The 26,171-nt window shown below is 31.8% G+C and overlaps 1 protein-coding gene across 2 annotated transcripts; it reads right to left on the bottom strand.

Moving 5' to 3' along the window:
- Positions 1-1,995: 1,995 nt before the first annotated feature.
- LOC127707672 (olfactory receptor 867-like) lies at positions 1,996-20,347 on the bottom strand. 2 transcript variants are annotated; one of them, XM_052212328.1, is made up of 3 exons: positions 20,249-20,347; positions 6,375-6,511; positions 1,996-3,280 (listed from the first exon to the last, which is right to left on the bottom strand). In XM_052212328.1, the coding sequence occupies exon 3, from the start codon at positions 3,206-3,208 to the stop codon at positions 2,204-2,206; it is 1,005 nt and encodes a 334-aa protein (XP_052068288.1). In that variant the 5' UTR covers positions 3,209-3,280; positions 6,375-6,511; positions 20,249-20,347; the 3' UTR covers positions 1,996-2,203. The 2 variants fall into 2 exon arrangements, with proteins under 2 accessions (XP_052068288.1, XP_052068296.1); XM_052212336.1 differs by lacking the exon at positions 6,375-6,511 and having other exon boundaries at positions 20,249-20,339.
- Between the last annotated feature and the right edge of the window lie 5,824 nt (positions 20,348-26,171).

The raw sequence follows: 26,171 nt of genomic DNA, 5'->3' as shown, positions 1-26,171 counted from the left end.
AACACCCTCCTTTATCGCTGGATAATTCTAGGTGAAAGTTCAAAGTTTAATTGCGCCATATAATATGTAAAAACGGGATATTATTCAAGATTGATAAATTCTAAAAAGTAGAACTAAATACTGAAAATTCACACATCAGTGCATGCATAAATTATCGCAATATTGCAAGAATAATAATTACGATATATATGCATCAGATATCAAATTGCGAGTTCTTATCATTGCGATATTTACCAAATAGCATTATAAAAAAAACTCGCAATAATTTCTGAAATGACAGTAATCATCCATTATTTGAGTGTAGAGTAGTGATACCTACTTCGTATTATAGGTGTTTTATACCGTATTCACAGCCCGCGAGCAAAACCAGTTTGGAATAATTTCGATCAAGGATACTGATTTAAGTATCCGCGACACGTCATTTTGGAATGTGATTAAAAAAAGAGACAAGGGTCGATTAAACGTCGCAAACTAGACATTTCACTTACTTTAAATCATAGTTTGTAGACAGTTTAACCTATTTATCAGTTCAAATTTTTGGATATTTGGCTTTGATTTGATATTAAAAAAACCATATACATTGGCTTTGTAAAACTAAAGCCAATATACACTTTTCTATTGCATTTTCTGTTCTTCTATTTGTTCTTTTCATTCCACAGGCTTTAAAAGATTGGAAGTAATCTTACAAAGCCCGTAAATTAAGATACTATTCATGTAAATTAATCGTGCCTTCTGAAAATCTTATCCTAAAAGGTTTTCCATTTGATTCTGTTATAAGATCTTTTAATATTGTTTTTATCGGTACTAACATTGATTTTGTTATTTATAAATTAAAACATAACTAACAATTTATTCCTAAACAGTTATGAACACCAACTGTCCTACATCATTTTTGTACATCCTGTCGATACATATATTTTAACATTGTACGAGGTAATTAATTCTCAAACTGTTGATGGCGTCTTTGCACTAAATCTATTGGATGTTGTATGATTGGCTTTAGTAGGGAAACATAATTTATTTATTAATTGTAGATGGCTTTGAAATTGATTTAGTAAATGCAAGTATTCTTAGAACGGTAGTTTGTGACTTCAGTCATTTGGTTAGTTTTTTTTTGTGTGCTTTTTGTCGTTCTGATAAATCCAGCCTTTTTCAATTGATTTTTATAGTTTGGTCTTAAAATGATGTTCTTACATCACTGTTTCGTGTTAGTGGATTGGTAGAGCAATTGCAAACATTTTTAACCCCGTCACATTCTGTATGCTCTTGTCCCTAGTGAGGAGCCTTTAATTTAGTGGTAGTTGTCGGTCGCAGTCTATCATATTTGTTTTCCGATTATTGTTTTGTACATGCATCAGGCCGTTGGTTTTCTCGTTTAAATTATTAAACGTGTTGTCATGTCTCATTATTATAGCTTACGATACGGTATTGTTTTGAAATTGCTGAAGGTGATACGGTGACCTTTGTTGCTCTGGTGGAAACTTGTTTTATTAGTAATCATACTACATCGTTTTTTTTTAAATTACTATTACTGCCAAATAACAAAAACATTGTCCTTTTCACTAAAATAGATAAAATTAACAGGGAATCCTTCCTTTGAAATATTAGTCTAGGAATTCTAGGAATGTTCTCTAATATCTTGTACATAATACAATGTTGATAACCCACATATGATAATAAGTTACAATAGAAATATTTTTTCCCATTTTCAAAAGACAAATATTTGTATTTTTTCGAGGTTTTTTTTCCATTTTCAAAACCTAGCAACCTGGTTAAATATTTTTATTTCTAAACGGACATTAACTGTCAAATTCATGTTCACTGATTTGAACTAAATTCTCATATTTGATTGATAACATACTAAAACGTATATCCAAATTACAAAAAATCTAAAGAAAGAACTAGCAATGCCTTTTTATCTAAAGCACCCCGGAAAATATTTGACTCGAAAGTAAATGATATCCAGTACCGTGACGGATCCCATAATCACCTACAAACATGACATAATCTTTTTATTCAACTTGACAGTATTGATAATTAAAATGTTGGTTTGATCCTGACGGTTTTATACTCAATAAATGTTGTATCACATGTGCTTATTCAGAACAAAGTTAGATTAGTTCATTTCATTTTTGGCAATTGTATATGGCATCTGAAGTCTACATTTTTGACAACCGTGCCAGTGACATGCATCTACGGATAATTATACTGAATTTGATACAACATAAATAGATTCATTGTCTATTCTGGATATATTTCGTTGATTTCTGACAATACTACTTGACGTACCTTGCGGATTTTCATCCAAAAATGTTCCGTAAAGCAATGTCCTCTTTTTTATTTTTCTATCTCTGTATTCTTTCCTGCAGAAACACATATAAATTGCCATGTTGATTCTACACTCTTTGAATCGAAATACATAAATAAGAGCATCTAAAAGTATTATAATGGTGTAAATGAGAGATATGATCGATATAGCGTTTTTAATGTTTAAAATTGGCTTCAAAAAGAAAATAAAAACATACGATATGTGTAGTATCAGATGCGGTGAAACAATGAGAAGAATTTTTGCAATGGATCGCAATTCTCTACGTTTGATTTCGGATGAGTAAACTTTCCCAAGAGATACTATTTTAGAATACATCCGACTGTATGAGAAAGTAATTATGAAAATACAAACTACCCGTAACAGCACCAACAACCATGGGAAGACCTCTTGTTGTGACATGCGTAATTCACAACCAATATCATCTGTATATGCAAACTCTGAATATAACGCTATTACAGCTATAACTGCACCGAGAGTCCAAAATACGCAACATGCAGTTGCAAGAACTCTTTTGTTTACTATCTGAGTATATGTCATTGGACGAAAAACACTTGTATATCTATCGATCGCGATCGCAGAAACAAGTAATGCAGACACGTTTAAAACACAAGTGGTGAACAGGACATCCAACATACAAGTAATTTTTTTATCGATCAGATGAAATCTGATATGTGCTCGAACGAATCCCCATAATCCAGCTATTATGTCTATAATGCATAAATTCGACACTAGAAATTTCACTGATTTTTGAACATTTTTGCATTTTGAAATAAGAAACATCGCAAATGCATGTTCAAGAACTATAAAAAGCGATCCAAACATTTCCACCAATGATCCACCTATAGTCCTAATTTCATCCACTTCTGTATTATTATTCATTTCTGTCAACAATTTTTAATATGGCCTTAGAGTATATTTATTCCCTTTTATCTTAATAACGTCTCAATGGTCCTACAATAATAGAAAAAAAGGTTTATTACTGACTACAGTAGCTATTTTTTCTTATTGTTATGGATATTAATAACCAGTTAACTGAATTTCCTGTAAAACAAAGACACCCAGATATTTATCCTGTGCGTATTATTATAAATTTGATTCATTTTTTATGAAATCCTACATACAAATACAACAGCTTGTTACATTATAACTGAATCAAACTTGACCTCAGATATGTTCCATATGTCACTTTTTCATTATTCATGCATTATAACCAGAAATATTTTGTTACCACTTAAGTGGTTCAAAACGCGAAGGAAGGAATTCTGAATTCCTTCCTGTTTTAAGACTTTTTCTAGTTATTTCTAACATATATCATTTGGATGTGTAGATGATTAATCAAATCAGTGAGGTGTACCTCTATATAATGCTTAGTGCAAAGTTCATTTGGTTAATCATTTTTTTCCCAAGAGAACACTATTTGTTCAAACTGTCACCACCCAGTTGAGGATAACCAGCAGTTCTTTTTTATTTGCCCTAAGTACAATGATGAAGACAGATCTTACTTGATTCCATTTACTCAATTGTTGCTGATGATGTTGACATAAATATTGACTTATTACTTTTTGGAAATAGATTATTTTCAAATGATATAAATATTGCTATTTTTAAATCTGTTCAGAAATATATCAGCGACGCTCACTGTTTTGTTTGATTTTTTTTCTTTTGTCATTTCGTTCCTTCTTTTTTTCCCAACATTATTTCATTTATTTCACTTAGTAAGCTTAGTGTCTCTTACAAACTTTATATATATATTTTTAATGAATTATAAAGGATATTTACATGTCTCAAGGTACTTGAATAATTGATGACTTATTGCCTACACACTATCATATACAATACATTTAGTTATTAACACTGTAAATATGTATTTTCTTGTGTGTGCTCAAAAGTAGCATGCATTTTCTTTATTTTAAATACTGATTTCACTATTTGATTATACCTTGTACATTTTATATGGAGAGAGCTTTTTAGGCTGTTCCTGTTGCTCAATCTTTTTTTATATCTTAATGAATAAAATATGTTTAAAATCAAAGCAGTAAAACAAAAGCATCTTTAAAATTAAAAATTATATATACACGAGGAATATACTTCTGTAGTGTCATGTGTACCGTTTTGAGATTGACTGAGTGTTAATTTACATGGCGGTTGATGCATGCATAGCAAGCTACACTAACCATGGCGACACAACCGGTCTCGCTCCTTTTGGAGTTCATGCGATTCCCTCAGTTTTTGTTTTTTTACCTTGATTTGTCTTTCGATTCATGAGATTCGAACAAAAATTCACGTAAACAAATTTAACTTTTCGTTTGTTCTTATCGGATCTGTAAAATGCTATTGATTCGTCATATATAGAAATCCTTTACAGTATACACGGATAGTTTGTTCACTATCTAAAGCAGGAAATGACTGTTTAGATAAAGCAGTGTCATGAACATAGTCTTATAGTTGGGAACAGTGCATTTCTGATAGCAGTATTTTTCCCATCGAAAGTGGAATTCTGAATTCGGTATAGAACTACTTTTAGCATGCATGGTTACTACCATTATCTATAGGATTTTCCAGATGTTTCTGCCCTTTACGATATATTATTAGTATACGCTATTTGTCATGAACAAGTACATTAATAACGACGGAAATATTTGTCTTCAAAAATGGAATTCAATTTTACGCTTGGGTGACGAAATCGAGTGTGTAAGTACTTAAAAATCATCTTTCTTCATAATCACTAATCTTTTCAATTGTTGTGTCGTTATCTTAAATGAAAAATATTTTCAAAGAAGTTCTTTTGTTAATTACAAAACGAAGGATTTGTAAGACTACTTCACTTTTAATTCAAAAGATAAACAATCTTTGAAGTATCGCTTCCAGATTTAATTGATGTATTGTTAAAAATCTTCATAAAACTTTTCTAGTAAATGCAATAGATGGGTTTCCTTCTTATGTTATGAATGCAATTATCTTGATCATGTTTTCATTCTTTTGATGTTTAGAAATATATTAAGCAACAAAATTACACACCTCTTTCTTTGTAGGTATAATATCAATGACCATGTCTTCTTTACCATTTTGAAGATGGGCAGAAAATTTGATGTATTATTTTTTTATTCCCGATTGTGACATTTTGACTGAGTGTTGATTCTCACGGCGGGTGATATATGAATAACTGGAACCGCTCAACCTGTCGACGCACTCGTAATCGCTCGTAATGGAGTTTGTGCGATTCCCTCAGTTTCTTTACTACCTTAATCTGCATAGATCTTCCTATCCAACTTATAAAATTCGAACAACGATACACTTCTTTTACCTAAATGTGTGTATCGTTGTTCGAATTTTATAAGTTGGATAGGAAGATTTTTTCATAGTTTTTTTTACCCAAGACTAAATAAGAAAATGCTAAAAATTAGGTTTAAGGATGCTGCTTACAAGGAAGCTATTGAGCCAAAAGTTCCAAGTAGTGAAGTCGAAATCATCCCTTCGAAAATTTAACGGACGTCATCACGAGTTGGTTTGATGACTATCGTGTACTAAGTACACAGGTTTTTTTCCCTTTTTTATTGATTTGTTATAGTTTTGAGTATTTATTTGGTGTTTCACTTAGTTGTTTTGTCACAAGGTTGGCACTAGATGATTTTTCTCTCACTCTCGCAACAATTAAAATGAATTTGAATGAGTTTCATTTTGAATATGATTCAGTTATTACTTACTTTTAAATTTTTGAATTTCACATCATATTATGTCTTATCAAGTTTCTTTTTTATTAATTAATCAATTCTATTTTTATGTTTTTTCATTTGCTATTAACAATTGGTCGATTGTTACAGCATCTCAGTTTCTCAAAGTACTAGAAAATGTTTAATTCTCACAACTCCCACATGTTAGCCGTTACATTCAATGGCTGTTGGTCCTCCTGATTTGGATACACACTACGGTTTTTTTTACTTTTGAATTATATGAAAGGTGATGCATATGATAAAAGGAGATGTTGGGTAAATATCAATGAAGGATAAAGACCGAAAATAAATCATTCATAGTAAGGGAGGCTTACCCTGTCGATGCACGTGGTTACACTCCACTTTTCCAATAACATGCTTGTCTATGTATACCTATGATGTTTCAGTTGAGGTCGGTGTACTATCTGTACATTTTACGTGTAGAAGGCTGGATTCAAACAATTGATTTTATCTATGAAAATTTGTATTCAAGATTACAAGATAAGAACTTGTAGAACAAGTACTAATTGTTTATAAATATCGCAGTAATTTGAAATTCAACCTTTAATAGAACATGAATGTATATGTCAGAATCACTCTTTTCAATAAGATTAAAATATTCTTTATCTTTAAGATATGAGATATTTCTAGTTTTAAGGGCATACGATACAGTTTCGATCCCACGATGAATTTTTTACGAAAATTTGCATACAAGCTATTTTTCACCTAAGCAATTCAAATATGTAATAAAAAATATACCTTCATGTGCTACTTTAAGAGATAAAAGGGGTCGAAATTTTAGACATTTACTCAAAATTTCGGTGTTTTTTGACATTTCTATCCTTTGGATAGACTCACTTAACTTTTTTACTTCAACAGATAAACACGCGGATTTTGGTAAAAAACAGTATGAAACTCTTTTATACATAAATATGCTCTTGATATGTGTAACAATTCTTTGGAAATAATTAATGTTTAACAAAGTTTCAGGATTTTAGGAAAAAACGGAATTTTTTGCTGTATATTTATCAAATAAAAAAAAAAATCATCGTTGACTTTTTCATTAAAATTGGTACAAATAAATCTTCATACGTTATCAAATCTAAAGCCATTTTATAAAAAGAGGAGTCCATGCACTCGTTTTCAAGTTAAATCAGTTTAAATCATAAAAAAACAGTCGAAAAATGCATCTTTTCCCAATATGTCACAGTTTGACGTCGCGAAAATAACATTTTACGTTAGCAATGTCATTACCTCCCCTGTAACTGTATCGTATGCCTTTAAGATCCAAACTATTTTGCAATATGAGAATCAGGAAACTTCATAAAAAGCTTAATAATACCAAATACATCATTTATCAATGCATGTATTATAAGGGAAATAACTTAAGTTACTGCTATGTGTTAACAAGTCATTAGATAAATTCATAAATGTAAACCTGAAAAAGTAATTTCTGTCATTGTAATAATACCAATTATTCATTAAACTGTAATGCTGGTTTGATGTACCAAAACTTTATCACGGTTGAGCTTGCATGATGTGGTAATCACTATATGATTGTATTAAATTGTACCAATCACGATGTTACCACAATGGGATCGTATCAAAATGTTCCAACCAAGCGTTTCTCAAAATTTGATTTATTACCAATCACGAGGTTATCACAATTTGATCGTAAAAAAGTGTTCCAACGAAGAGGTCCTCACTATGTGATTGTATTATAGTGTAACAACGAAGAGGTTCTCACAATGTGATTGCAATATAGTGTATCAACCAAGAAGTTATTATTATGTTATCGTATTATAGTGTACCAATCAAGAGGTTCTTCATATGTAATTGTATAATAGTATACTAACCAAGAGCATCTTCCTATTGAAGTGTCTAAAGGGGTAAAAACCAAGAGGTTTTCACTGTGTGATCAAATTATAGTGTGCATAATTAAAGGATCTCACTATGTGATCGTTTTATAGTGTATCAGCGAAGAGGTTTATTTGAATTAAAACATCTTATACTTAGTAAAATATATATGAAATTACAATACGTTGTTAATAATTTTCCATGGGAGATAATCTAAAATCATTATTCTTATGAATATAGAAAACTTTTCAAAAGATACTAGTATCTCCCATGGAAACTTACTAACAACGTATTGTAATTTCACATATATTTTACTTACCAGTTTGGTTTTATAAAACAAATTGCAATTTGGTCGGAATTTTGAATAAATTGAAATATTGTTATAATTTTACTACCTATCACCTTTAGCATGACAATAACAATGAAATTTGTATAAAAATTGTTAGACTGATTTTTCGTAATATCATTGAAGTGTTTGATTTTGCCATTTGATTGGGGACTTTTCTTTTTGAATTTTCCTCGGAGTTCAGTATTTTTGTGATTTTACTTTTTTATAACAGGTGGAGAGCAACACCTACAGTCAAGTCACAGTAACAACAATGTGTGAGCAAAATAAACAAACATAATAGGTAAAAATGTCAAAAATGGGGGTACAACAGTCAACATTGTATTATAATCTTAATCACTATAAAAACTATTTCAACAAAGAAAAACAAAATGGCATATAGACCAAGAGGTTCTTTCTATGTGATTGTTTAATAGTTTACCAAAGAAGAGGTTCTCACTATGCGATTGTATTATAGTGTACCAACTAAATTAGATTGGATTACAGTGTACCAAACAATAGGTTCTTACTATGTGATTGCGTTATTATGTACCAAACAACATATTCTTACTATGTGATTGTATTGTGGTATACCAACCAACGAGCACCGATATTTGTTACGTAATAATTTCAAGATGGCGTGAATATCGTATGAAACTTATAGCCTCACACCGTGATGCGAAGCAAAACAGAAGCTGTAATACAAAATTGAAACATCTGCTCATTACATAATACAAGTTCTGTAATTGAAAAAGGAAACATATATTTCATGAAGTAGGTACTTATAAGTAAACATAAGTCAATGTCTAAAAAAGCAAATTTTGTCTTTATCAGAAACATGCTTTTATGTATTATTGTCATTTTGTTTATTTTCTTTTGTTTCCTATTCTGACATCGGACTCAGACTTCTCTTAAACTGAGTTTTACTGTGCGTACTGTTGTACGCTTGTTTTTTCTACATTGGCTAGAGGTATAGGGGGAGGGTTGAGATCTCAAAAAACATGTTTAACCCCGCCGCATTTTTGCGCCTGTCCCAAGTCAGGAGCCTCTGGCCTTTGTTAGTCTTGTATCATTTTTAATTTTAGTTTCTTGTGTATAATTTGGAGTTTAGTATGACGTCCATTATCACTGAACTAGTATACATATTTGTTTAGGGGCCAGCTGAAGGACGCCTCCGGGTGCGGGAGTTTCTCGCTGCATTGAAGACCCATTGGTGGCCTTCGGCTGTTGTCAGCTCTATGGTCGGGTTGTTGTCTCTTTGACACATTCCCCATTTCCATTCTCAATTTTATTCGTTTTCAAAATACCTTCAATGGAAAAAACTATGCTGATTAAGACTTACTTAAATAATGATCGATTTAAATCGTTTTTTTTTAAAGTTCATTACAAGAATTGATCTTAATAAATCGATTCAAATAATTAGGTTAACAATGGAATGTGAAGTAGATCAATGGCGATATGTTTAAAACATTTAGTGATTTACCACAACGGATGCATTCAACGTCTGTATTATTATGATAACCCCATACTTCAAAACTATCATTAAAGATACTAGATACATTAGTATTTCGATAACATTAAAATTACAAGAAACTCGGTCCATATGACGTTAAAAATTAAAATAGATTGTCAATATATTTCTTTTGAATTATTAAATCATATAATGTTTGTATACCATAAAACGGAACTGTATGTATGAATCTTTAGAGCACTATTGGGTTTAATACAATTTTATTTGATGCCATGGACGAAGACAAATTAGCTTATAATTAGTATTGTTAAAAGGAGATATAAAAAATAAAGTTTTATTATCGATGACGCAATAAACCCCCTAATGAACATGGACAAGAGGATAAATCCATTAAAAAGATACAGATTAAGAATAAAAAACATTTAAAGGAATGTCAGAAGCCCAAAATGAGCGAGACTGGGTGCATCGACACGGGAAGCGTCTCCTGCTATGCATGTTCTACTGATCATGCGAATCCACATTCAATTAAAATGTCACGATCGGGAATTTGAATCAATCGGTGAAAAGGAGGCATGATAATAGCATATATATACATTTTAGTGCAAATATTTCACTTATGATTCCACTATGATGTCATTAACATGATGAGATTGATATATCTGAGTTAAAAGGACTAATTTTTCCATATTTTTAGGACATGAGACAGTCAACATGAGTTCTTCCGTGATAAACATACGTATAAACTGCACATATGTCTCTAAATAATCGCTTATCTAAACAAGTTGTCCATAAATTCAACACAGAATACAAAATATTAGTCAATGAAAACATGTTCCCCAAGTGACAACCATACATATACGATACAACTGACCACAATCACCTAAGGAGGTTACTGACTTCAGGCATGCTCATCAACATGTTGCGGGTTTGAGTAAAATCTTCGACTAGTCAATTCTTTATTGCGATCATCAAGAAATCACACAGAGAAGAACGATAGATTTCGAAATGATCAACCCAAAAATGAGGTCATTCACAATATTCATTAAAGCTGTTGAAATCATGTCAATGAAAGAACACTTTAATTAAAAGACATTGGTATAACATTTATCAGATTTTACATGCTTTGTCGTTCGACAAGGTGAAATATTTAATGTGAGTGAGTGTAAATTCATACACATGCTGATTATTTATTGACTGAAAGGTGAATCATTTGATTCAGTCATATGCTTTTATTGTGTATGCAAACAACTTATGCCGTATGAAAGCAACCCATGTCCTATCAATGCAACCCAATATTATATAACTTTTAGCCACGCCTTCTTAAGTAATCAACCCTATTTTTTTACGTATTATTCGTATACTTCGTGCAAAGACAATGCTTTTAAAAAAATCGCAAATTTTATTCATTGAAAAAAGTAGTTGATGATATACCTTCAAATATGGATAATTGATATAATAACATAAACGATATAATTTGTACTGCACCCGATACGCAGTTCTAAAATCAATGTCTCCTCAGTGATACCCAAAATATTTGAAAAAAAAAAATTATATAAACTTACTTAAATTAGGCCGTTAGTTTTCTCGTTTGAATTGTTTTACATTGTCATTTCGGGGCCTTTTATAGCTGACTGTGCGGTATGGGCTTTGCTCATTGTTGAAGGCCGTGAGGTGACCTATAGTTGTTAATTTCTGTGTCATTTGTCTCTTGTGGAGAGTTAATTACAGGCTCCTGACTTGGGACAGACACATACATACAGAATGTGGCGGGGTTAAACATGTTAGCGGGATCCAAACCCTCCCCCTAACCTCAGTTTATTTTCGACTTATGAGTTTGAATGCACCATTGTAATCTTTTGCCTCTCTTTTAAAGTCGAGATTCCAATTAATGTCAGAATATTAAGATTCCAATTAACCAAATTTGAGTCCGGGCTACGGGCTTGATTCCTATTTTAACATCTATTTTATCAGCAATCAAAGCCGGGCTCCAAAGTTATTGTGAACCTGCCTATTCTAGAGGTGGCGTGAATCAGATGTGGATACTAAAAAATTCCAAAGATCTTTTAGAGTACATACAATCTAAGACTCTCTCATCTTGCAATAGTATTAAAACATTTGACTTTTCTACACTTTACACAAGTATTCCCCATTCCAAACTAAAAGACAAATTGAAAGAGTTGGTATTACTTTGTTTCATTAAAAAGAATGGCGAACGTAGATACAAGTATCTTGTCTTGGGGAGGGATAAATCCTACTTTGTAAAGAATCACTCTGATTCAAACAAAAAATTCTCTGAAACTGACATTATCAAGATGCTTGATTTCTTGATTAACAACATATTTGTTACGTTTGGAGGACGTGTTTTTCAACAGACTGTCGGAATTCCAATGGGAACCAATTGTGCCCCTCTTCTTGCCGACTTGTTTCTGTATTATTATGAAGCTGACTTCATACAGGAACTTTTTAGGAAGAAAGATAAGAAGTTAGCAATATCCTTTAACTCTACGTTTCGCTATATAGATGATGTTCTCTCACTAAATAATACAAAATTTGGTGACTATGTTGAACGAATCTATCCCATCGAACTAGATATAAAGGATACTACAGATACAGTTAAGTCTGCCTCATATCTTGACTTACATCTAGAAATTGACAATGAGTGTCGGTTGAAAACAAAACTTTACGACAAGAGAGATGATTTCAGCTTCCCAATTGCGAACTTTCCATTTCTCTGTAGCAACATTCCAGCAGCGCCTGCATACGGAGTATATATCTCCCAATTGATACGATATTCCCGGGCTTGTGTTTCCTATCATGATTTCCTTGATAGAGGATTGCTGCTCACAAGGAAGCTATTAAACCAAGAGTTCCAAATGGTGAAGTTGAAGTCATCCCTTCGTAAATTTTACGGACGCCATCTCGAGTTGGTTGACCGTTATGGAATAACCGTTTCACAGATGATATTGGATATGTTCCTTATGTCGTAACTACAATACACTCCCTTTTCACGAATGTGACTTACCGAATTAGACTATTTACCGGATTTGTAATAACATAAGTAACACGACGGGTGCCACATGTGGAGCAGGATCTGCTTATCCTTCCGGAGCACCTGAGATCACCCCCAGTTTTTGGTGGGGTTCGTGTTGCTTAGTCTTTGGTTTTCTATGTTGTGTCATCTGTACTATTATTTGTCTGTTTGTCTTTTTATTTTTGGCCATGGCGTTGTCAGTTTGTTTTCGATCTATGAGTTTGACTGTCCCTCTGGTATCTTTCGTCCCTCTTTTAAAGTACAGGAAAAATGTGGCTATTCCAAATCATAGCATGATGGTGTTTTAAAAGTTTTCTGTATCTCTTATTTATAAATAATTGTTAGATACTTTACAAAAAAATAATATTGATGCTACCGTCTTTTCGTGTTTCGATGTTATAATGTACTATGATATTATTTATTTATGTATGTCTCTGTTCTTGCGTTTAGTTGTAATGTATTCCTGTCACGTAATGTTATCATTCTAGCGGTATTTTTAACACTGCCATATAAGCAGGAGGTTTGGCTAGCCATAAAACCAGGTTCAACCCACCATTTTTTTTCTTAAAATGTCCTGTACCAAGTCAGGAATATGGCAGTTGTTATCAAATAGTCCGTTTCTATGTATTATTTAATGTTTACTTATTCAGGGTTAAATCTGGTCTATATACCAGCTTTGATAAGTGTTTGGTATTACTATACATTTTCACTTCTTCGAACTATGAACATCAAAATTATTTATTTTGTAAAAATATTACCTTTCTCCCTTTTAAACTGTATCCCTAACAACAAAATTATTTTCATTTACCTGTGTATTATATTAGTGTAAATGGCAGATTTTTGTTTAAGGTTATTGTTGTTTTTCTGAAATCGTTTAACATTTCACAGCGGTATAATACTGTTACTTTAATTATTCATCCCTTATTTTATTGATTTTGTATTAAAATTGTATCATAGATCAAATTTATTCGTTCAATGTATGTTCACTTGTGATAATATGTCTTTTGATTGAGTTAAGCCATTTCAATTGATATTTTATAGTGCGTCTTTCTATGTTGTGATATAACACTATTGTTTCAGATAATGGTGAAGGTTTGGTACCATTAAACGTTTAAACCCGCTGCAATTGTTTGCACCTGTCCTAAGTCAGGAATCTGATGTTCAGTAGTTGTATGTCGTTTGTTGATGTGGTTCATAAGTGTTTCTCGTTTCTCGTTTTTTATATAGATAAGACCGTTGGTTTTCTCGTTTGAATGGTTTTACACTAGTAATTCTTGGGGCCCTTTATAGCTTGCTGTGCGGTGTGAGCCAAGGCCCCGTTTTGGAGACCGTACTTTGACCTATAATGGTTTACTTTTATAAATTGTGACTTTGATGGAGAGTTGTCTCATTGGCACTCATACCACATCTTCTTATATCAATGTTGGCGTTTGTTTTTGTAGCAGTTCAGTGTTTATGTTGTTCCGTTGTTTTCCTATTATAGTTGATGTGTTCCCTCGGTTTTGGTTTGTGACCCGGATTTGTCTCAGTTAAATCGATTTATGACTATTGAACAGCGGTATACTACTGTTGCCTTTATTTAGCTGCTAATATTGCATTAGTATTTACAATACTGGTAAATATCAATCAAGTTGATGATAAAATGCTTTAAGCAATGAAGTTTTACACAAATACCAAATAACAAGGTATATTAAAAAATGAGAAGTCCATTAAAACTGACACAATTGAACGTTGGATTTTATCATTATTCATTTTTATAATTAGAAAAAAATACAGTCAAACCTAATGCTTATTTTTATATTGGGTCAGTATAAATGTGACTTCATGTTGATTCAAATTCGGACCAAAGAACCGGTAACGAAAAAAATCAGGCTTATCTTCTTATCAATCCATAAACGAATTGAAAATTGAGAAAGCGTATAGCTCCTGTTGATTAAGGACATTCAGATTGTGTTCTGAATTGGTTCAAAAGCATAAATCTGTACAAAACAGTTATACCGTTATTACTGCTCTTTTAAATAGATAATTTTGATATTAACTTATACAAATTTAATCAGTTTCAACTGTGCTGCAAAACGAATACAAAACCTTCGTCAATTACACAGTATGTTATGTATACAAAATCTTTGGACTTCCAAGACTCTCTTAAGTACATGGAAAACAAAAAATGATTTTTTTAAAAACTGCGAGGAAAATGCACAATGAAAAATGTTTTTTTTTTAAACGAAATTTTAAGGGTTTTCCAATTGACATTTCCTATGAATACATCAAAAAGTACAAATTTTCAACCAATCGGTTATAAAAAAAAAAGAATGATGCAATTTAACATTATGAAAACACGGAAATTTATTGCCGGATGCATATTGTCTCAGACGATAAAATGTTATCAGTTTTCAGTTCTGAAGACGATCTATTCATGACTTTCTCGTCGTATCTTAGACAGTTTATTAGGTGATGATCTATATAAGGATATACGTCACAATCAGAACTGTTTGATATCATTAATGATGATGTACAGAAATGATAAAGCAGTCAATACAATAATATTGCATACGATATATTTTGTTATATATATATATATATAATTTATATATCAGACAAGTTATATTGGGGTACTCTCAAAACCAAATGTCAGTTAACTGAATAAGGAATGCAGCCTTAACAAATTAAAGTAAAGTTATGGTGAAAAGGTGAACATAAAACAGACATCTTCACTTTTCTTGCTTTATTGTTATAATAAGATCAATCATCATTTTACAAGTAAGTTATGATGCCAGTGAAATGATTTGCTTGTAAAATGTGTTTAATACGCAAGAAAAGGATAACATCCTTTTTTATTTGGACTAGAACGCAATATAAAGAAAAAAGAAATATTGCAACGGATTACTTTTTGTTGGTGTCTTATATATGGTAGATATTCACAAGTATTTTCAACTTTCGAAATAAAATTGGTGTCAAGACTATTTGAAGCAAAAGCAGAAAACTGAACGATATCAAATATCAAAGTACTGACGGTCTGTTTACTCTGATGATTCCAATCCCCCCAAAAAATAAATTCCCATTATAGCTAAGAACTTAATTTAAAGCAGGATTATAATTGTTGCCGTTTCGCAACGTTCAGTGTCAAATATTTTATGCATTTTCATAACGAGAACAAAATGAAACATGAAATTATTCATGATAGTTTTGCGGGAAAGGGGGTTGCGACAGCAAGGAATGGTTTGAAAAAAAAGATTGTTAATAAAAAGGGTTATGATGGGTAGGGTGAGAAATTCTGCTTTGCTAGAAGTCATCTAAAGATTCCTACAATAACTAGCTGTCATGGTTCTGTATAGTGAGTGGTACTTTCCTATTATGAGTATCTTAAGTATGGCAATGATCACCAGTTACCTCTCTTAAAAATGTTGTTTAAAGTAAGGTTAAGACCTTCAGTAAAGTCTGACTGTCTTTATGACAAACGAGATGATTTCAACTTCCCAAATGTAATCTTCAAATTGTCCAGCAGTTATATACCCTCTGTCCCATCATATGGCGTAAATATATCTCAAACTATACTTTACACTTCGTCATTTTCACACTATACGGAATTCATTAACGTATAAAAAGAGATGTGTTATTTCATTAGGGGCATCCTATAATTTATTTTAGTAAATAAGTATATAACCTACAAAAAATCTTAAATTATATAGCTGCATTCACCTTTTAATGACCATAGAAACAGATAATACATGTAACAATCCAGATATACTATCTTGTTCCTTTTTATCTTTTTTAATAAAAAGTTTTATTTCTGTCGTTTAAAATCAACTTGAAATCCACTGTTCATAACACGACATCATTGTTATAGTATTGAGAGACACTCCTTTTATCGATAATGTAACTGTTGGTCTGTATTTTATATCAAATCACATGTTCATCCGCATGCATAATAAAACACGTTTTCATTTTATATTATGCATCGCTATCTTCTAAATGAATATTTTTTTTACTAATGCAATTTTACATAATTGGAGTTTCATGTACTTAAAAGAGAGACGAAAGAGACGAAAGATACTAAAGGGACGTTCAAACTCATAAGTCGAAAATAAACTGACAGCGCCATGGCTATTAAAGAAAAAGACAAACAACAGTACACAAAACACATTAAATGAATTTACGCGGAACCTCAAATTGGAGTGGTTGACAATGATTAAATGTTTTATTAACGATTGTTCACATTCTAATAATTGTAGATCAGACTTAATGATTGATTCATTGTTGAGTTTTAATGCCACTTTCAGCATTATGGCTATATCATGGCGATCAGTATTCATTGGTAGAAGAAAGTCGGAGTATCCGGAGAGAATTAACGACATCCTGCAGAAAAACTGGCAAACATAGTAAATTAAGATCAGAGTCGTACGCATCTGCCAGGATCGTGGTTCGAATTCACAACAACAGTGTTCAAACTCATTGAATTAAAACATTGGCGTTAAAAATACATTTGAGGCTCCCCTTGTAATGAGTGAATTGCAACGGGCTATTGAATTTCTATTTTCAAAATTAATGCAGATAGAAAGTGCATAAAACTTTGTGTTTTAAACTCATTCTTCAATTTTGTAAGAAAATATTGAGGTAACGTGTTATACTTTTAATTATCCCATTAGAAATTGATGCAACAGTGTTTGTTTCTAAAATAGATTTCTAAATAGTAAACAAATAACTCCAAGGAAAATTCAAAACGAAAAGTCCTTTATCAAAAGGTAAAATTCAAAAGCTCAAACACATCAAACGAATGGAAAACAACTGTCATATTCCTGACTTGGTACTAAATGTATCTTCCCTTATGTACATATTTAGGTTCAACTAATTGCAAGATGATAAAAGAAATTAAACAAACGTCTTAAAAAGAGTTTTCAGGATACCAATTTTAGCATTACAATTTATATTTAAAAAACAAACATATGCCCATAATGAAGTCCTAAACCAGGAGGCAGATTGTAATAAAAATCCAAATTCAAATCTTTTTGGAATCTTATATATGAAGATAAAGTTAATACATCAAGATACTAACACCGGTTGCATCGAACATTTAAATGATAAAATAGAGTATGAGTATAAAAAGGTTTCGTTTCAAGTGCTTTTTTTGGATTTACGTTCACTTTGAACGCTCAAATCAAATATTTGAGAGGCAAGTATGTATAATTTCTTGAATACTTGAGGAGCTATATGAAAAAGGAACTAAACAGAATAACAAAATCAACCCAGAGGGAGTTATTATCCATCTCTGTACTAACATTATTTTTCACATATCTTCAAAAATCTCGATTGCTAAAAGGTTTCTATTTGTACGATATTTTCAAATTATACAATTTTCAAATCTGAAAACCAAATTAGAATCCAAGACAACGTATAGCTAATACATTTTTATAATTGCTTTAAGTTTAACTAAAATTTATGTTTGCTGTTCAACACAACACAATAAAGAGGCGAAAGTTACCAATGGGACAACCTAAACCACATAAGTCGAAAAGAAACTGAAAACGTCATGGTGAACATCAACGAAAGACGAAGAAAAGACAATTAATTCTGTCAAACACTACATTAAAAACACGAACACTACCAAAACACTTGGAGTGATCTCAAGGGCAAGTAGATCCTTGATTACAATCTAGAAAAAAATTATTGAATTTAAAAGTACATATATCATTTGTTAATGATTAAGTGCAACTCATGAGGATGCACTTCATCAATACTTTCAATTTTCCGGGATAGGACTGTTCATAACACGTTGTTATGGTACTAAGAGACTCTCCTTTTATCGATAATGTAACTGCTGGCCTATATTTTACATCAAATCACATGTTCATCCGCATGCATAATAAAACACGTTTGCATTTAATGTAATGCATTGCTATCTTTAAAATTTTTTTTTTTACTGATGCAATTTTACATGAGTGCAGTTTCATGCACTTGGATGTACTCGACTTTACGCGGAACTTCAAATTTGAATGGCTGACAATGATTAACTGTTAACGATTGTTGAAATTCTAATAATTCTAAATAAGACTTAATTATTGATTGATTTTTGGGGTTTATTGCCACTTTCAGGCTTTCAGCATTATTGCTATATCATGGCGATCAGTATTCATTGTTAGAAGAAAGTCGGAGTATCCAAAGAGAATCAACGACCTCCTGCAGAAAGACCGACAAACATAGTCAATTAAGATCGGAGTCGTAAGCACCTGGCACGAGCGAGTTTCGAACTCTCAATATCAATGTTCATACTCATTAAATCAAATGAGACAACCCTAAAACATTGGCATTTAAAATATTTTGGAGGCTCTCCTTGTAATGAGTGGGCCATTGCATTACTTATATTTTCAATATTAATGCAGATAGAACGTCCGTAAAAAAAATTGTGTTTTAAACTCTTTTTCAATTTTGTAAGAAAATATTGAGGTAACGTGCTACACTTTTGATTGTCCCATTAGAAATTTATGCAACAGCTGTTTGTTTCTGAAATCTATTATCAAAAAAGTAAAATAACAAAAATACCGAACTCAAGGAAAATTCAAAACGGAAAGTCCTTTATCGAAAGGCAAGATCAATAGGTCAAACACATCAAACGAATGGAAACAACTGTCATAATCCTGTCTTGGTACTAAAAGTGGAATTCATGAGGATGCACTTCAACAACACTTTCATTTTCCGGGATAGGAATTTTAGAAAACGTTTATAACTTCATATATGTGCGTTACATGTGTATTAGGTACAGCCTCAACAGAAAGCCATAGATAAAAAATCCCATCTTTTTCTCTATATCCTCTCTCAGAGTGTATTCTTTTTTATTGTCTTCTTTTCATAATCTAAATAAGTTAGGAGTGCTGAATTATACCACCGATCTGGAGTACCTAGAGTAACCCACTAACATGGGGTATCTAGGACGGTAAACAACCTACATGAATAGTCTGATGAAAATCACCGATATGGAGTAATTGAGGCAAAGAACCTACTTAGAGTGCTTCGGTAAAATAACTGATCTATAACCGTTTCTGTTATTTAACCACAGATAACAAATATATCAAAAAAGTCCCCTACCTAAGTTACAATAGGCTAAAGTGTTAATAAGAAATCGTTTTCCATAACTTACGAATTCAGATGACGAGAACATGAGATACGGTTATGTTGGCAGAAAATCTGAAACATTGTGAATCCTTTTTTATTAACCAGAAAGGTCAACATAATTGTTCATATTAATAAAGCGACTCTTATGAAAAGAGTTGTGTAACTTATTCTATTTAATATTTTTATGGAATATATCTATATCATATTTAGTGTTTACAGGATTTTTTTTAAGGAATTTAGTTTGTAAAAAAGAGGCAAGCTTTAATATAATGCATGTTAACTCTTAAACATATTTCTTAAACAGTTAAAATTTCACATACACTACGAAAAAATCTTTATAAGATGTCATACTTATCTTGATGTAAAAGCAACATTTAACAGTTATTTACAAATAAACATGATTGTTAAATGTACTTACGTATACATACTTATCTCTTACGTTCACAGATCACACAATGATATAAATTTCCCATTTCCATGTATAGATACAATTAATAGGAAATGAATCGGCTAAGAGCCTAACGATAAATAGATTGTAACCTCAGAATACTCGTATATTTACTTGTACGCCTACTTGTCTTAATGACTTAATATTTTTTTTTCTGCAATTTTTCCATATTTTGTATTTGTATTTGTCTTTGTTGATTTGTTTATTCAGGCTAAAGCTATAAACAGATTATTTCATAAAACTTTACAAAACTCAGTCAATGATAATGGTTAAATACAAATGAAAATATCACTTTATTGATTGTATGTGTCCGAATAGCCTTTCTCTATTCACCTTTAGCAGGAACGCTAAAAAAGTAAACTATTTGAAAGCCAATATTGTATAAGTACCTGTGCAAGGCTATATGACAAATAGGAACCTAAAAATAATAGACAAATACATCTAAGGTCACCTTTTTATGAGGATGTTGGAACTTTAGTTTCTTAAATTGTCAATTCAAAGGATATTCTTAGGTTTCAAAAGATTAGAAGAAATATTTGGTTATCAGAAAATAGCAAAGACTTCCAAAAATATACAAAGCCATGACTTGTTGAAAAAGATTTTGTTTAACTGTTTCTTTGTATACGAAAACTCGTTAATTCAAAATGGTTCACGATAAACAAATTTATTTTGGATATAAAATGCAGTATGAACTGTTATATTACTTTGGAAACAATTATTCATTATCTAAAACTACCAACATTATCCCTTTTGTCTATAAAAAAGAATAGAAAAATAAGGCATATTTGCAATGAAGAAATTAATTATACACACCTGATTATCACTGCTGGTAGTAGAAACCTCTCTTATGTTCGATGGTCTTTTTCTGTAGTAGGGAAACCTGTACAAATTCAAGAAAGGGGTATAGTGGAACATAATGAAGATCGCGCTATGTAGCGTATTTTTAATGGATAATTATGTAATCAAATATGGAGAAAGAAGATGTGGCACATTCTTCGTTGATAATTTTTTGAATAGAAGAACAGTGCAGATTTAAAATTAGCAAAAAAAAATGACACTGAAAAATTTCTAGAGAAGTCTTTGGATGAATGATTAATCTCTATTCTTACTAGTGTCTGGTTCCGCTGTCATGCTTTTTGCCATGTTTTTAGAGTGGTCCTCAAAAGAGGTCATCAACAAACTGAAGTTTTCTTCCAGGTGAAGGGTTATTCTATGCGTTTTATCGAGCATTTTTCCAAAAATGCAAGACGATTATTATAGTTGACAATGCATTGTTCACATGTTATAAAATGTCCCACTGGACTTTATTTTACATTTGAACCTTGAACAAAAGCATACATGAGATTTGGATCTAATGTCCTAGGTTCATGTTTTGTAGCACCCTATATATATATATATATTGTGACCAAAGATCTTGAAGGCAATAGTGTATTTATAATAAAACTCATCAAAGATACCAGGCTTATAATTTTGTACACCAGACGCGCGGATCGTGTTAAAAACTCATCAGTGACGCTTGAATAAAAAAAGTCAAAAGACAAAATCAAGTACGAAGTTGAAGAATATTGAGGAGCTTAAATTCCGAAAGGTTTTGACAAATAAAGCTAAAAGGATCTTATCCTTGGGAAGAAAATCCCTTATTCGAACAATAAGTTTTGTAAAGTTAATTTATATATATGACGATATCAATGATATTTCACAGATATAAACGATAGGTGCATATTTATCTTTGAAGTACAATTGGATTTGTTATTGAACATATTATTATAAAATATCGCATATATAGATTGCGTCTTAACCCTTGTCAACGAAGTTTAGTTTTCCAAACTTTTACGTGAAGGCGTACAACAGTGTAAAACAATTCAAACTTATTTTTGATAAATACACCAGAACTGAACAACACACATACATCTTAAGTTTGCCATTGGATCCAGATGAGAGGCTGTCAACGAAGTTTACTTTTCCAAACTACGTCTATCATCGTTCTCAATGGTAGTAGTCAGTTTAGTTGAATATCTCATCTCATGTTCAGTAATGTTCATCACTGTGGAATGAACATTGTGCATAAGCATTTTCTATGGCCGTGACTTCTACTAAGGCGTACAACAGTGTAAAAAAATTCAAACTTATTTATAAATAAATACACCAGGACTGAACAATACACATACATCTTAAGTTTGACATTGGATCCAGATAAGAGGCTGCGCCTAACTTCCTATGCAATCTAGAACATCTTTCTGTTATTTTGGCAGTTTTAATTTGAAGGATGATCATTCTTTTTTAAATCAATATTGTCATACCGACGACCGATGGTCGATGTTTTAAGTGGTTACAGATGAATTAAGGCGAAAGTAGTTTTCCGATGTTCAAAATATGCTGTTAGAAAATTTCTGTCTTCTTAAATATCAGGTATGGTCACAATTTTTTATAACAAATATCGAATGTCAAAAACTGTACATATCTTCAATCATTCAACAGTAAACAAACGTCATCTTTTAGATCATTGAGAAAATTATCATAACAAAACTTATCACATAGGTTTGCTATCTAGTATCGATTTTTCAATTCTAATATAAGAAATTACGTCAAAATGACAGGTTAATTTGTTATGGTGTTTACAAAATTTCCACAAACTCCACGATAAAGAAAAACATAAAATTAGCCGTCTATATTTACAATGTCGTCCTGGAATATAATAATTCTCAGATAGGTATTCAAAAGTATTTTAAAGGTTAAAACCTTTTTGCGTATAGGAAATATTTGACTTGTTGTAATGTGTGCTCTAAAAAGCCGTCAGATTCTTCAATTCATGCTGTTAAAGGTTCCGGTATAATGTATGTGTCAGTGATGATATCTGGCATCTTATTTGCTAGAAAAGGATGGATCCCAAGTTAGACGTCAGGTGTTTATATTTACATCCTTACCGAGTCTATATTTGCTCACAGGGTCATTGACTTTATTGCTACAAAGAACAAATATAAACTAGATCTTGAAAAAAGACCAACGACACATTGCAGTTAAGGAAAAAAGGAACCGGTACTTTTCCGCTTTCCAATCCAAAATGCTGAAATGTGATTGGTGTTTCGTTTAAAATCATCCTAATATGAATTTGATTAGTATTCATATTGAGTAAACCTTTATTGAAACACAACCTGTGATGAAAGACAACTTGGTTTGCGAGAAAAAGTTCCAGGGCTAAAGGTTTGTAAATCTAGAAAAACAATTACAAGGAAGAAGATAACATACAAATCATGTTTAACATTGACAGATGATGATGATGATGATGATGATGATGATGATGATGATGATGATGATGATGACGACGACGACGACGACGACGACGACGATGACGATGACGATAACTATGATGATAATGATGACTGTTGAATGTCTAATGGCAAATAAAATTCATATTCTGGGTAAGAGCATGCCAGCGTGATATCAATATGAACCATCTCTGTGTATCAGACCTACACGCTGGGTCGGATTTTTTACGTGCTAGCATACAAGGTAACAGTCTGCAAGAAGACATGTCACCCTACAACATTATTCTGAATCGGACCCGACCATTATTTACTCGAATTCCTAAATGTTGCATGCTCGGCAGAGAAGCAGCAAATACCAATCTTCAAGTATTTGGTTTGATATGGCCTGTGATATAGCAAACGGCCATCTTTAATCGAGGCGAATACGATACCACGAAAGTACAGAGACGGGTAACAGTAACAGAACACCGTGTAACAAGACTAATGTGTATCATGTCTGTGTTCTGTAAATCCACCACCTACAAGAAATACATTTTTAAAATGGTAATAGGGTGAATCAAACAATTGCTGTTTGGGTTGCTCCCCCAATTTTATCACTATGACGAAACTATAAACAATTGTCATACAAATTGGAGTTTAAGTTAGATATAAACTAAGTTTAACCCTCCATTTGCCCGTACCAAGTCTGGAGTATTACAGTTGTTTTCCGGTCGTTCCGTTGGTTGATATAATCGAGCGTTTGATTTTGTCATATTTAATGGACCAGCCTCTTTTTGAATTTACCTTGGAGTTTACTATTTTTGTTAATACTTTTTTACTCCCACTGGGTACAAATCACTGCTGGTGTACTGCTGGTCATTGGATATAAAAATCAGTGGGCAGAGCTTTTTTAATTACATTAAAATACATTATATTTGGTACCTGAAAAATGTTCTTTTGACAATTTGATGAAACATTTACTATATCAGGTTATCCTCCCGATAAATTGGCATTTCTCGTTCTAAATATGCATGAAATATTCACCACAGAATGTTGAGCATACAACAATCAATCACCATACATTTCTTAGTTGGTCTTGCCGTTGTTATCAGTGTTATTATTTAGGAACCTTGTTACTTAACTTTTGTGATCGTATTTGCAATGTTTCGATTTGTGAACCAATTACGAATAATTCATTTTGAAATGCGCATATTTTCATTTACTCATTATAAACAAGTGATGGTTTGTTGAATTTAGAGAATTACATAATATAAAATAAATGATAATTGGTATTATGACTGTTCTTTCTCTTCTAAGTGTGAAATTGATAAAATTAAGGTCAATTTTCTCACATCAGCTAGAGCATTAGTTTTCATTCCAATAGATATGCCTTGATATTACCTAGGTAACAACTGTGTTAATGTTGTGTTTTTAATTCACCATAACCGTGTTTGCAAAAACATTTTACTAACATGGAAAGTTCGATGTTCGCACTAAATTGTAAAGTTCTAAGTGTTGTGAAATTGTTGAAATTATAGTTATTTTTCTCCCACAAACCTGCGCATTAATTAAATTGTCATTCCAATTGATATGCCTTTATATTACCTAGCTAACAACTGTGTTGATGTTGTGTTTTAATACACAATAACCATGTTTGCAAATACTTTTAACTTGAAAGTTCATTCTTCGCACTAAATTATATAGTTTCAAATGCTTGCGATCTGAAGGGAAAGTATGTGGCTCTCTGTCACAATGTTGACGACTTTTGTTTACTTTATTTTGCCTTTTTTAGGGTTGGGGGGGTGGGGGGTGGCACTTTTCAAATCGATTTTCTGGTGATCCATAAAAAGAATTGACATTGTACATAATGAAATTGTAAAGGTAGCTCTTGCAAACCATTATTCTTATTGTATTAAGCCTATTTTGAAAAATGAACATTAATAAAATGTCAAAAACGATTAAAACCATCTACATTGAATGGAGTTCAACTTGTGTTTTGATGGCTACGTTGAACCAAACTTTAAAATTCTGAACAGACGATGGTATTGCCATAGTTGGCAGTGCATAATTTGAAAATAACTTCGAATGACAGAAACAGCGGGAAAACCGATGAAGCGAGAAAAAAAAATGAAAACACATTATAAATTTCATGCGTCCGAAGCGCTTTTCTGGATTTACCTTCATCAGGAACGCTCAACGCTGAATATTTGAAAAATAAACGATAAATATTTTTACAAAGAAGGTTGTCTGTCATTTTTTTTTATTATCTACTTTTGACCATTTTAAGAATAGGTACATGAAAGAGCGATCTTTTCGGTGTATTTGCATTTAATGTTTACATTGGAATAAATGTACGTTTTAATTTGTTTAGTAACTTAATTTAAAAAGTGTTAATCTTGGCTGCATATCAATGGAATTTTTGTTATTTTTTCCTGAACTTCTTTGATCTAGCTGCAAACATATAAATATAATTGACATGCATGTTCCAGTGAGGTGTACAGTCAGTAGAAAAATCAATTTAGGTCAATAGCAAGGAATATATTCGCATACCAACATACAATACCAAATTGACACCTAACTCCAATATTCTGCTCTTCTCGCCGTTTGGTATATCAATTTGGTGTTTATTTCAATTTATTGCTATTTAC

This window comes from Mytilus californianus, unplaced genomic scaffold (assembly GCF_021869535.1).
Source record: "Mytilus californianus isolate M0D057914Y unplaced genomic scaffold, xbMytCali1.0.p SCAF_1, whole genome shotgun sequence".
NCBI lineage: Eukaryota > Metazoa > Mollusca > Bivalvia > Mytilida > Mytilidae > Mytilus > Mytilus californianus.
This window is presented reverse-complemented; position numbering and strand designations above follow the sequence as displayed.